Here is a 13,231-nt window from a genome sequence, read left to right as displayed (position 1 = left end):
TCTGAGGCTGGAAAAAGCCTTTCTAAATTTGACACAAGTCCGAAAGCTTTACAAGAAAAATTAATGCTACTATATAAAAATAAATCATTTCTGCATTTAGAGGAATCATGAACAAAGTCAAAAGACATACAGCAGGAGTTCCCGTCATGGTGCAGCGGAAATGAATCTGACTAGGAACCATGAGGTTGTGGGTTCGATCCCTGGTCTTGTTCAGTGGGTTAAGGATCCAGCATTGCCATGAGCTGTGGCATAGGTCACAGATGCAGCACGGATCTGGCATTGCTGTGGCTGTGGTGTAGGCCAGCAGCTGTAGCTCTGATTCCACCCCTAGCCTGGGAACCTCCATATGCCTAAAAAGGCAAAAAAAAAAAAGACATACAGTAAATGTGCGCAGGGTATCTTCACACATTTGGCCCTTCCAGATGCCCTCTCTACCCAGCTCCACCCTGCTCTCCATCTTGTGAAGCTGGCCTGCAGGGGCATCAGCCACAGATTCCCTTGCACTGGGTTTCTAGCAGGGCCCCTGGAATGGAAGCTCTAATTAGGAGACTGGCATCTCTCCCAGCAGCTCTTTTCCAGGGAAAGCTCTGGTAACAGCTCCCTCTAGTGGCATACGTCTGGCAACGCAACTGCCTGGCTGAGTGGAGCTGCTAACTTAACCGGGGTCACCTCTGGCCGGGAGTTGGAACACGCCCTACCTTGCCCCAGACTTTGAAATGGGCCCCTTTTAAAACACTGCTTCTTTTGTGTACAAACCTCAGGGCACGCCAGTATGCATATTCTCGTGTATCTGCAGGTTCATGTGTGAGCCTTCTCCCTGTGATTACACTGAGCACTCCCCGAGGACAGGATCCAGTTGCCATTTTCCTTTTTGCATAATAATTTAATCCTGACAACAATCCCATGGGGCACATGCTATTATTTACGCCTTTTTACAGATGAGAAAACTGATGCCCAGATCATCACGTAAATTGTCCAGCAAGTAAGGGGCAGAGCAAAGACTCAGACCCAAGGGGGTGGGATGGCAAAGCGCCTGCCCTTCGGTCAACACTAGATAAACAGGCAGTGAGCCTCATGGCACAGAGGGGGAAACTGAGGTCTGGATAGGCACCTGGCAAGCCGATGTAGACAAGGTTAAAAAGCCAGCCTTCATTCTTCCCAGCCAGGCCCCCTCCCAGGACCCACTGCCCTCAGGACTGGAAGACCATCCTGCTCCTGCCGGCTTTCCACCCAGCTGGGCAGGCAGGTGGTAGGTGGGAACAGAACAGGGAGGCTCTGAACTCTCTGGCCCTTGCCCTGTACCTCCAACTTGGAATCCAAAGGAGTCCTGGCCTTCTTGGCCCTGTGCCCCCCAGGGACACACTTGATATGTATAACAAGGGACTGCCTTCTCCCCAGGCTACTCCTCATCTCACCCAGGCCCCCCTCCGAGGGCAGGTGGAAGTCCTTGTGCTTAACCACAGCTGTGCCTGTGCTAAGCCTGTGCTAAGCCCCTACAGAGTCCAGGAAAGCAGCTGACCTGGGAAGAGGCCAGGAGCTCTGAAATGAGCACACTCATTAGCGCAGTCCTGCTCCCCTGCACACCAGCGCCCCCTTTGAAGTCTGTTTCCCTGGAGGGGTGTGCATGCCCAGGATACTGGAAAGCCTGCACCACAGTCTGCCCTCCCAGGGGATAATGAGAGGGACTCCAGGAATGGTCATAGCCCACACCTCCCCCCTGTGCCTTAAGCTGCCACCACAGGCCTCCCACCTGGGGTCAGCTCTGCCTCCAGGCTCCTCTCCTGTACTCTAGGCCCCTCCTCCTGGCAGCCAAATCCTCACATTCTCCTTGCCCCAGAAAAGGCGGAATCTGTCCCTATCGCCAACCTGGAAGACTTCCTAGACACTTGCTACAACTGTTTTCTTCAAATTCTACATTTTTTCCCAGTAGCTGGACTTACTATGCCCCACTTCTCCTTCCCCTGCCAAAAAGAAGTCAGGCTTGTGATATTCCGGGAGGAGAGTTCTGCTCCCCAGCAGCTGTCCAATTCTGAGTCCCTCTTCCTAACCCCAGATCTCAGGTCAGGATTGGCCCCCATCCTTCTGCTTGGAGCTGGAGCAGCAATAACGTAGTTTGGGCTGTCCCCTCGTGGCCAATCAGAGAAACACAGGCTTCTTGAAGCCACTGATTCCGTCACCTCCTGCAGTCCTGGAGACCCCATCCTAAATAAACAGACAATCTAAGGAAAAGTGAGTTTACCTCACACATGTAGCCTCAAGTCCTTCCTACCCAGAAACTGGCCAGAGGACTCTCGCTGCAATCCCTTCCCCTTCATTCCCTGGCCTGGTCTTCAGAGACCCACCCAAAGTAGAAATTACACATCCAGATTACTTTTTTTTTTCTTTCTGGGCTGCAGGTGTGGCATGTGGAAGTTCCCACCTAGGAGTCGAATTGGAGCCACAGCAATGCCGGATCTGAGCTGCATCTGCGACCTACAGCACAGCTCATGACAACACCAGGTCCTTAACCCACTGAGTAAGGCCAGAGATTGAACCTGTATCTTCATGGACACTAGTCAGGTTGATCACCACTGAGCTGGGATGGGAACTCCCCAGCTTCCTGATGGGAGTTCATCTTCTGTTCTCTTACTTTCAGAGACAGGGAACTCACTACCCCAAGGCTGACCCATGACCTTTTCTGTTCTGGAGGTAATCAGGAACACTGATGGTGTGGACCCACCCCTGATCTCCTAGGACTCACACTGCTCACTCACCTGGAGCAAGAGGTGAGCACACAAGGGTTACAGGTGCACCGACTGGCACAGAAATGGGCATGGCCAGTGCTAAAAGAACCTACTCCCCCGCCTACATCTTCTTAGGGGTCTCATAATAAAAGGAATTAAACCCTAGAATCTTGAAGACATCTTGGGTCAGGCTGCCCCCTTAATTCTGCTCTAGAATCAGCCAGAGTCCCCTGAACACTTGCTCTCTGCCAGGTCCCTCTTGGTGCTTTACCCCACTTAGTGCTCACAACAGTCTGAGGGCAGCGTGCTCATGCCTGCCAGGCATCTGGGCATGGGGTGCCAAGGGGGAGGTCACCTGCCCAGGATGACATGGCCAGTCATTTGCAGAGTCAGACATGACTCTGGTGACTCCAGCAGCTCCTGCAGAATACCCTGACCCGACGCATGACATCTGGGCCCAAGCAAGGTCTGCTGAGAAGGTTTGGGGCAGACTGTGAAGCCAGAAGTTTGATCCCAGCCTGCCCCCTCGTGCCCCTCCCCTCCAGCCCTGCCTCCACCAGCGGCCCCACTTTGGGACCCAAGGTTATCCCACTCAGACCCTCCTGCCCTGCCCCAGCAGCTCCTCTAAACCTCAGTGGAGGACTGGCAGGAAGGCTGTGAACATGTGCCCCAGCTCACTGCCCCTTTACTGCCTAGCAACTGGTAACCTGGGGCCTCTGAAGTGGCCTGGCATCTGAAAGCAATTCTCTTGGGGCAGGGGAGAGAGCCAAGGCTTTGAGGAGGTCCTGCAAATCACATTCTGTGGGCCCCCCTTGCCATACAGATAAGATCTAGATGCTACTGTTTTCCTTGAAAGATGATGATGAAGTGAAATCAAATGTAGAAACACCCAGCTGTTCAGAAGAGCATGCCTGCCTTCTTGGCCTCACCTTGCTCTTGTTACTCAGGGGAACCCCAGAGGGTGTCAGCAATGCTCAGGCCAGTCCAGGCACTCGGGGCCAGCATGGTGGTGGCCTTGGAATCAGAAAGCAGCCCAAGGTGGGGGACCCTGGGGAACTCTGGCAGCCAGGTGCTGATCTGGCTGTCCCCCACCAGCACCCCGTGTGGAAAAAGCTGTTCCAAAGGCAGACAATAGCCAGTAGGAGTGGTTTCTGGAAGGGCTGGATTCTGCCTCTCTGTGAAGGGATGACCAACCCACTCAGGCTTTCTGGAAAAGGCCTTATCTCCTCCCTTTCTAGCTGCGCTGGGTTCTCTGTCCTCATCTACCCTGGCCAGCCCTGCTCAGAGCCTGCCCTGCGGCACTCCTAATTGGCGAGGGTCAGCTCTGTCTCTGGTCCTAATTGAGCCCAGGACAGGGTCTTACCCAGGCTCCTAGAGGCCAGTTTTTCCAGAGCAGACGCCTGCTCTGCAGCTAAGGCCCTGGGGCTGCTGGCCAGAGCTGGGTGATTTTGCTCTGCCTGCAGACCCATCACTTTCTCTTGCCCTTGGGATCTGCACTCTGGCCACTAGAAGGCGCTGTTCCCCCTCAGGCCCGATGCGACCACAGGCCCGCATCCTGGAAGATCAAATTCTAAGAGACCACAGAAGGCAGATCATGGTGGGGAGTTCAAGGGAAGCCAATGGCCTTTGTCTAACCGCTCCTATGAATCTGGCACTTCCCACGCAGGACCTCACCTCCCCCTCTAGCCACCGCAGTGGGGGCGGGAGCGGGGGTGGGGGCAGGGGGCTAAGTCACAAACGACAAAACCAACCTCTAGCTAACAAGCAAAAACCAAACGTGCTGTACACCAAAGCAGCAGAAAAGAGAGTCACTCAAAGAAGACCGCCACAAAGGGGACAGCCAACGTCAGGCCTCCAGTGCAGTTTGAACAGGATGCTGCCACCCCAGCCTCTTGGCTCCCAGCTGCAATTAAAAATACTCTTCACGGGTCCCTAGCATTTGTGGCTCTGCTTCCCTCTGTTGCACACCCTCTCCCTAGCTGACTTGAAGCCTCACATTCTTTCTGCACCACAAGCTTATGGAAGCAACCAGCTCCTCCCAAGCTTTGGTCCTACCACTCCCACCTCCATCATTCACTCCTTCAACCCCCCCCCCCACCCCAGGCTAGGTCCCTGTCTACATCAAGCACCTAGGACCCGGGCTCCCAGACTCAGGCAGGCCTGCCTTTCCTCTGAGGCTGCCTCCCTCACTGCTGACTGGTCACATGGTGGGGGACTGGCTGCACTTTGTGTGCTTGAAATTGGAGCTGCATGGCCCCAGGAGTAGGGAGAAGAGTCTGGGGGTAAGAGGACCAGCTCTACAACCAGAACTGGCTTTAGCTGGAGAGGCATGTGATCCAGACCTCCAGGAGGCTACCTCTATGCCAGGAGAGCACTCCTGGAGACCCAGCAGTTAACGGGAGGGGTCTAAGAAGATGGGCTGGGAGGGAGGACAACAGGGGGGCAGACAAGGGCCTTCTCCTTGGGATGGGAGCCCTGAGACCTGTGGCAGGAATGGCAGCCAGAGACCCCAAGGAGAATTCAGTTGCTCACTTATTCACTCAACACACAATTACTGGAGCTCCAGCTGTGGTGCAACAGGATCAGGTGCATCTCGGGAGCGCTGGGACGCAGATTTGATCCCTGGCCCAGCACAGTGGGTTAAGGACCCGGTGTTGCCATGGCTGTGGCTCAGGTCAAGACTGTAGCTCAGATCTGATCCCTGGCCCAGAGGCTCCATATGTGGCCAAAGATGAAACACACACACATACACAATTACTATTACAGGTTCTGTGCACCCCATGGAGAGACAGCCCCAAAACTCCCCACCCAGACACCCACTCTTCAGAACTAAATTCTGAGGGGGGCTTAAAAACCAAAAGGAAGGAACGTTTCCCTCCAGGTCCCCTGGAGCCCCCTGACAAGGGCCCTCCAGGCCCCGTTCCTGACTCAGGGAGTTTCTAGAACCTCCTCAGCTCAGGTAGGGTCTCCTCCCAGCCCAGCTCCCCACACTCTTCCAAAAGCTCCACAGATCTCAGCGAGGGATACACAGGCTTATTCACAGATACACCTGGGCAAGAGGCTTTGCATGTGATTTGCAGAAGCTTGGCCTGAGGCTCAACAGCACCCAGCTGTTCTCCCTTTGCAGCCCAAGCCAGGCAAACCTCTGCTCCTTCCCCCCGCCTGTCCCCGTCCTACAGCAAGTTTCCAACACAGAACCCCACCGTGCTTTCCCCCACACAGTCCCCATGAGAGAGTCAGAATAAAACACCAACTAGGCCTCCAACTTGTGAGGCTGAGCCTGGGTCTGGGTGGAGGTTGGTCCAGCCTGACTCGGTGGTGAATCTGACTAGCACCCATGAGGATGCAGCTTCAATCCCTGGCCTCTCTCAGTGGGTTAAAGGATCCAGCGTTGCCATGAGCTGCAGTGTAGGTCAGAGACACTGCTTGAATCTGGCTAGTTGCTGTGGCTATAGCATAGGCCAGAGGCTACAGCTCCTATTCCATCCCTAGGCTGGGAACCTCCATATGCCACGAGTTCAGCCCTGAAAAGCAAAAAAAAAAAAAAATAAAAAGACAAACACCTGGCAGGTAAGGGTCTCTGGGCAGCCCTGAGGGGGCAGCATCAACCTGTAAGAGGCTTTGTGAGCCCAGGACTCGGGGTACAAAGAACCAAGGAAGTTCTGGTCCTACCCAGCCCCAAGGACTCCAGTGCCTGGGAAATAGTAAACACACCCTCCACATTTGTGAATGGATGGAGGAGGGCTACAGCTCATGAGCCATCGTGAAACTGCAGGCTCAGGAATAGAAAAAAAGCCTCAGGAAGCTGGACTGAACACTCAGAGGACAGCAGGGGAGAGCCTATTTCAGGAGTCAGAGAAAACATATTCATCTCACTGCCAGTGAGTGCAAGTGAGCCTTGGGCCAAAGCACTGTGCTAAGTGATTAACTTTTCAGCATCAGAAGTTAGGTGACTTTTGCTTAAGGTCACACGGCTGGGCAGGAATGAGGCCAGGCCAGTCTCTAACCCAGAAGCTGTTAAAATAAATTGGGTAAGAATGATACAATGGCATCCTGAAATCTCCCTTCCCTACCCAGGGTCTGGTGATAGAGCTCCTTCATGGAATCCCCTCAGTTTTCTCCTCTGCAAAATGGGGAGAATAATACCTACCTGTTAAATGGGGTGGTGAAGATTAAATGACAGTTAAGACATGTAAAGTGCCTAGGACAGTGCCTGGCATATTGTAAGCCTTAGAGTAGTGTTACTTACTGATATTATTATTCATTGGAATTCATGTCACTCATTCATTTAACCACTTCTGAGCACGGGGTTTCAGCCTCCAGTGGCAGACCAGGAAACCCACACAAAGCAGGCGGTCAGTACTGCAAAGCTGAGGTGAGGGCCCACACAGGGCACAGCAGAGAGGAGTGATCCAGCATGGGGATTTAGAAAAGGCTCTATTTTTTTTTTAGAACTGCACCTGTGGCATATGAAAGTTCCCAGGCTAGGGGTCAAATAGGAGCTGTAGCCACTGGCCTATGCCACAGCCACAGCAACTCCAGATCCGAGCTGCGTCTGTGACCTACACCACAGCTCACCACAATGCCAGATCCTTAACCCACTAAGCGAGGCCAGGGATCAAAGCCGTGTCCTCATGGATGCTGGTCAGATTCATTTCCGCTGAGCCACAATGGGAACTCCACTGCAGCTTCCTGGAAGACAAAAAAACCTGTCAATTCTCCACCCACAAGCAGAAGTGATCTTTTAAAAATGCAAATACACAGCTGAGACAGCGGTAAAACCCTCTAAGAGCAGGGTCCCTCTGTCCTGAGGAGGAAGTCCAAAGACTCCACTGGACACAGGAAGCCCTGCAGGCGCTGGGCCCTGCCCCCCATGCCCTGCACCTCAGCCCTTCCTGGCCTATTGCCGCTTCTCCCAAAGCTCAACCTCTGCTCTGCCTGCCTCCCAGGCATCTCTCCTCCCGCAGTCTGAGCACTCAGGTCAGGAGGGCTTCTCTGCACTGCACCAGCATCACACCTGCCCGTCGTTCCTGGTATATCTCAGCTCCCCGTTTAACATCAGTATCTCCACCAGAGAGAATATACTAAGAAGAAAGACCAAGAAGAAGAGATGTGCCAGGAGGAAGGCTCCAAGACAAGCTGCAGGGATCCCAGGTTCCTTGACCACCAATTTGTGTCAGAACTTGTCTCTGCACCTACCCACTTGAGAGAGATTCCAAGTTGGGGAGCCCAGACCCATGACCTTTGAGGTCAGGGGACCAGCCACTTACCCCCTGTGAGGTGGGTGGGGAGGCCCTCCAGCTCCCAACAGCCTCAGCACCACCACTAACACCCCTAAAGCCAAAAAGCCACCAAACCATCACCACCAAGACATCTGCCACCATCATGGTGGAAACAAGCAAACAAGCTTCCTAGGAAATCCACTTGGAGCAAAGTGGTGTGGTAAAGAGAGTAGACCTTCATCTAACAATAAAAAGCTTGTGCACAGTAAGTGCCCAGCTATCATCATCAGTAACAATAATTATGTATGAGGAAGTTCCTGCTGTGGCACAGCAGGTTAAGGATCCAGCAACATCACTGCAATGGCTTGGGTCACTGCTGTGGCACGGGTTCAATCCCTGGCCCAGGAACTTCCACAGGCTGTGGGCACAGCCAAAAAAAAAAGTATCAGTCACATAGTAGGTGCTCAGTAGATGTAGTTCCCTGGTCCCAGAGGGACAGAAATTGGAGGCAGTTAGCAGCCGCCCACCCTCCCCATGCCCAGGCTCCACTTGTGCACAAGGAGTCAGAGCCGCACGCAGATCACCAGATGAACCCTTCAGTACATAGGAGGGGAAAGTGAGGGCTAAATGGGGAGCATCTGCCCCAAGTCAGGAGCCAGTCTGTCCCTAGAACCTGGGTCTTCCAGGCCAAAGCCTTGTCCTCATGATAAAGTCAGCCAACCAGGGGGGGATGGGTTCAACGTGTGATGCCCCTAGATTCAGGTGGGCAGGGCTTACTCCCAGGGCAGCTTTGTAAGAGGGAGGCAGGGGGGCTCAGGCTTCTTAGGAAAACACAGGGCTTATCTGGAAGGCTGAGGCTTTGCCTCTGCATGAGGCAGGCACAGCTTCTTGCCTTGATGGAGCCCACGGAAGCCAGCGCTCCTGCAGCTCGGGAAGGGGAAGAGGTCACAAGGGAGGGCCGTTCTGGCTCTTGGTTCCCAGAGCCTTCAGCAGCTGTGGCTATCAGCTTGGCCAGCTGGCCTTGAGATGGCAGGGGCCACTGTGGTCACAAGCTGCCTCCTCAGGACTCTGCCCTAGCATTGGTCCAGTCTCCCTAAAGCCCTTCTTTGCACTGCCTCCCTGCCTGCACCCATCCCCACAGGTCAGTGAGACTTCCACAAAGAAGTGGCATTTACACCAGGCCCGAGTGATCCCAAACCCTTTCCACCTGGTCTCACTGCCGCCCAAGTGTCCCCAGGTGCTGTTTCCTGTTGATGCCCCTTCCCCAGTGACAGCTCCTTCCACCCTCCCTAGCCTCTTTCTGGGGGATGCTTGTTTCCCTAAGTTTCCCCCCCTCCAGCAGGAGCAGCAGGAGCTCTCAGGTGGAGAGAATGATGACAAGGCCAAAGATGAGCTCCTATAGTGGGAGAGCCAGCCTCTGAAGAGCCAACCAAAGGTGCTGAGAGCAAGGGAAGCTGCTCACAGTCAGCTCAGCCTGAGCACCTGCTCTGCAGGAAGTAGAAGGGGACTTTGCTGGAAATCTGCCTTTAATCTTGGCTTCCTGTTTTCTGCCCTGGGGGACCGCCCAGAGGATCTGAGTTTCAAACTATTTCACACCAGCTTCTCTAAACTGCCATCTCAGGGCAAAGAGGCTGGGGGAGGGGAGGAGACAGTGTGGGGTGGGGAGGAGAGGCCCTTCCCTTCCCTGAGGATCCTGGGAGCAGAGCTCAGTCCATACATAATATGCTTAAGCTCCAGATTTCTGGTAACCAACCCAACTTTTGCATCATCGAGCTAGTGCAGTTGCCTTGTGTCATCAAATGCAGCCAGGAGTCCTGAGGCCCATTCCTCACATCCAGGCATCTTCAGCCCTTCCTCTCATCTCCATTCTCCCAAGAAGGGGACAAGTAGCTGACCTGGCAGGGAGGGGGCTCTTGTTAAATTTCCTCCCCTGTCCTAAAACCCGAGGACGCTTTTCTGCTGATTTCCTTTCCTAGAGTCCCTGAGAGGGAAGGAACTTTGGTGCCTCAGGCTTTGGAAGTCCTCTGACCAAACCATAGCCCTGGAATGGGACTCTAGGAAAGTTCCTTGTCTTTTTTTTTTTTTTTTTAGGGCCACACCCAAGGCATATGGAGTTTCCCAGGCAGGGTCCAATTGGAGCTCTAGCTGCCAGCCTATGCCACAGCCACAGCAACGCGGGATCCAAGCCACGTCTGCGACCTACACCACAGCTCACAGCAACGCCAGATCCTTAGCCCGCTGAGCAAGGCCAGGGATCAAACACGCATCCTCATGGATCCTAGTCGGGTTCTTTAACCACTGAGACATGAAGGGAACTCCCTAGGAAAGTTCTTTAGGTTCGAGCCTCAGTGGCCTTGTCTGTAAAACATGGCTCCAGACACCTACTTGGCATCATCCTATGGAACAGGCATCTTAAACTCAGCTCATCCAAAAGCCACCTCCTGCTTGTTACCCCCAGCCTGCCCCTCTCCCATGTCCTCCCTACCTCAGCAAAGAGCACCAGCACTTCCCCAGGTGTTTCCCTGGTCCCTGAGAATCAGGCCCGCTTTTCTCCTGGGGCCTCCCTCCTCCCAAACAACCCCTCACTGAGCGTTGCGTGGCTCTCCTTTGTCCACCAGGGCCCATGCCCATCATCACTGGACAGGTTATGCAAAGTGTCCCCACTGGTCTTTGCTCAGTGGTGTCACTCCCCGGCTTAACATCCTTCAACATCTCCCCATTGCTCCTATGATAACAATCCAAACTTTTCTTTTTTTCTTTTTTGTCTTTTCTAGGGCCGCTCCTGCGGCATATGGAGATTCCCAGGCTAGGGGTCTAATTGGAGTTGTAGCCACTGGCCTATGCCAGAGCCACAGCAACTCGGGATCCAAGCCGCATCTGCAACCTACACCACAGCTCACGGCAACGCCGGATCCTTAACCCACTGAGCGAGGCCAGGGATCGAACTCTCAACCTCATGGTTCCTAGTCGGATTCGCTAACCACTTGGCCACGACAGGAACTCCAACAATCCAAACTTTTCTGATAAAACTCCTGGCCCACAACACCCGACCAGCTTGGGCCAGCTTCCTCTCATGCTGCACTCCCCTGCTCCTCTGATCCTGTCACCTCCGTCTTTCCAGCTGTCCTGTAAACTGTGGGCTCTCTGGGCCCGTCTCCTGCAGTGCTCTCTCCTCCATCAGACATTCATGGCCCTCATCCCACACTGTCTAATTGCCCTGCTTACCTATTTACCCCACTGGACAAGAACCAGGGTAGTTTTCATCTCCCGCATCCAGAATAGTGCAGAGCATTTTGCAGGCGCTCAGTATTTGCGGGAATGAAGGAATGAATGGTGATAAGGTTGGAAGTTAATTGGCTCCTCCACTAGAGGAGAGCTCTGTGGGGCAAGGCCCTTTATTGATTTCTCCTGAGCCTGGGGTTCAGAACGTTAACAAGTTTATTTCACTCTGCTGTGAAGAGGTGGAGCCAGGATGCAAATGCAAGTCTGTTTGACTCCAAAGTTCATACTCAGACCGCAGCAAACTCAGGGGAAAAAGTCAAATGTGCTTGAGGGTAACGAAAGATGGGCTGGTGACAAAACTGGAACAGGGATTAGAGCATTTTCCCCAAATCCCCACAGCCCTTTTCTCATTTTGCCAGCTGATTCAGTCAGGGGAGGGGAGATGTCAACTTCACACTTCCAGAAGCCTTTGCAAAGCCGCTGAAGGCCTTCCCTTTAGCCTGAGAGGTGGCCCCATCCGGTCCCAATTTATCATTCCATCTTGACCTCAGAGGAAAGAAAGGGAAACCAGCCAAGCTGAGCGCCCTCCCCACCTCCCTCACCCCTAGGCCGTTATCTTGCTAGATCTGCACCATCTCTTGTGAAAGAGGTGCCTTTTTTGAGCTTGATCTTACAGAGGAGGAAACTGAGCTCAGAGATGTTAAGTAACTAGCCCAAGGTCACACAGCTGGGAAGCGGCCCCGCTGAGATTTAACTTTATGATTTGAACTCCAAATTCATACTTTTCCCCATCACACCACAGCCATCTCTGAGACTTACTGGATGTCTCCTAAGGGCAGGGGTGGGACTACTGCTTCCCTCCTTGAAGGGCTGGCTCCTTACTGGAAAGCTGGCCCAGGGGTGCACTGGGTCGGAGGGCCATTCTGTGGTCTGTCTCGGGAGGCAAACCCAACTCCTCTCTGTGCAATGTACAGCCACAATGCACACTCAGCTCACTCTCCCACAGGGCCCTTTACTGTCCCTCTCAGTCCCTAGCCCCTCACTTATTTTGAATTTCAAGACTTTGCAAGTACACCTCATTTCCCCCACCACAGTATGCCCCTCCCCTCCGCCCACCCAAACCAGACTCTTCCTTCAGGGCCCAGTCCCTAGGAAGTGCCCCCCCACCCCCACCTACACTGGAGTCTCTGGTCTTTCCACCATCACTCCCCCCCCCCCCCACATGCACATCAGCTCCTGTAGCTCAGAGCAGATGACATCCTGTTAACTGTAATATATAATAACAGGCAATACTTGGCTAAGGACTGACCATGTGCCTGCCACTGCACGCTAAGCTCTTTAAATGTATTAACTCATTTCCTCCCCACAAAACCTTAAGAAGTTGGTGTTACTTTCCCTGTTTGGTAAACTAGAGCCCAGAGAGGTTAAGCAACTTTCCCAAGGTCACATAGCTACTGACAACTTCCTCATTGCTGCCAGGCTTTTCGAAAACAAAGTCCAAGAAAAGTCCCATCAGTCTTTTTGGATCTCTTTTGTCTCCTCGGCTGTCGGGGACCCCATCTCCCAGGACTCTCCTGGACCCACACTGCAAACTGCAGCCATACTGAGCTATTTACAGTTCCCAGAGCCACCATATGGCTCTGGCCTCTCCCTACCTTTGTCCATGCTGTTCCTTCTGCCTGGGGTCCCAGCTTTATGAAGATTGCCCATTACCCTTCCCTCTTTTCTGCTTCTTGTGGACCTGTACACACTTCTTCACTTTTATCAATTATTTCTTAGCGCTTGTCTGCTGTCCTGCCAGTTCTGGGAACTCCTTGGCAGTAATGAAGCGGTCATTACAGGGCCTGTCGCAACGTCAGCGCCAGGAAACACCTATGAATGAATGAATGCTGCTGCTAGCGAGACCCATTCTCCACAAAAAGGAAGATACGAGAAGAAGGAGGTCGCTTCTGCATAAGGAGAGCTGTTCCCCGGGGAAGTTTTGGCGTTTGCTCCAAGGCGGACTGTTCGGCCCTCAGTGAGGGACCTTCTGAAGCCTTCGACGCGGGCGGGCAGGGCTTGGGC

At 53.5% G+C, this 13,231-nt stretch overlaps 1 protein-coding gene across 3 annotated transcripts in view; it reads right to left on the bottom strand.

The window, feature by feature from the left end:
* LOC125136858 (cytochrome P450 1A1) overlaps positions 1 to 13,225 on the bottom strand; it is a 52,890-nt gene extending 39,665 nt beyond the window's left edge. For 2 of the 3 annotated variants that reach the window (XM_047797713.1, XM_047797714.1), the window contains exon 1: positions 12,823 to 13,225. In XM_047797713.1, the coding sequence (XP_047653669.1) occupies positions 12,823 to 12,877 (55 nt within the window). In that variant the 5' untranslated portion in view covers positions 12,878 to 13,225. Of the gene's footprint in view, positions 1 to 11,170; positions 11,745 to 12,822 lie in introns of those variants that run through there. The other variant, XM_047797717.1, reaches the window with a different exon arrangement.
* Between the last annotated feature and the right edge of the window lie 6 nt (positions 13,226 to 13,231).

The sequence above is a fragment of the Phacochoerus africanus genome, chromosome 9 (assembly GCF_016906955.1).
Source record: "Phacochoerus africanus isolate WHEZ1 chromosome 9, ROS_Pafr_v1, whole genome shotgun sequence".
NCBI classification, from domain to species: domain Eukaryota; kingdom Metazoa; phylum Chordata; class Mammalia; order Artiodactyla; family Suidae; genus Phacochoerus; species Phacochoerus africanus.
This window is presented reverse-complemented; position numbering and strand designations above follow the sequence as displayed.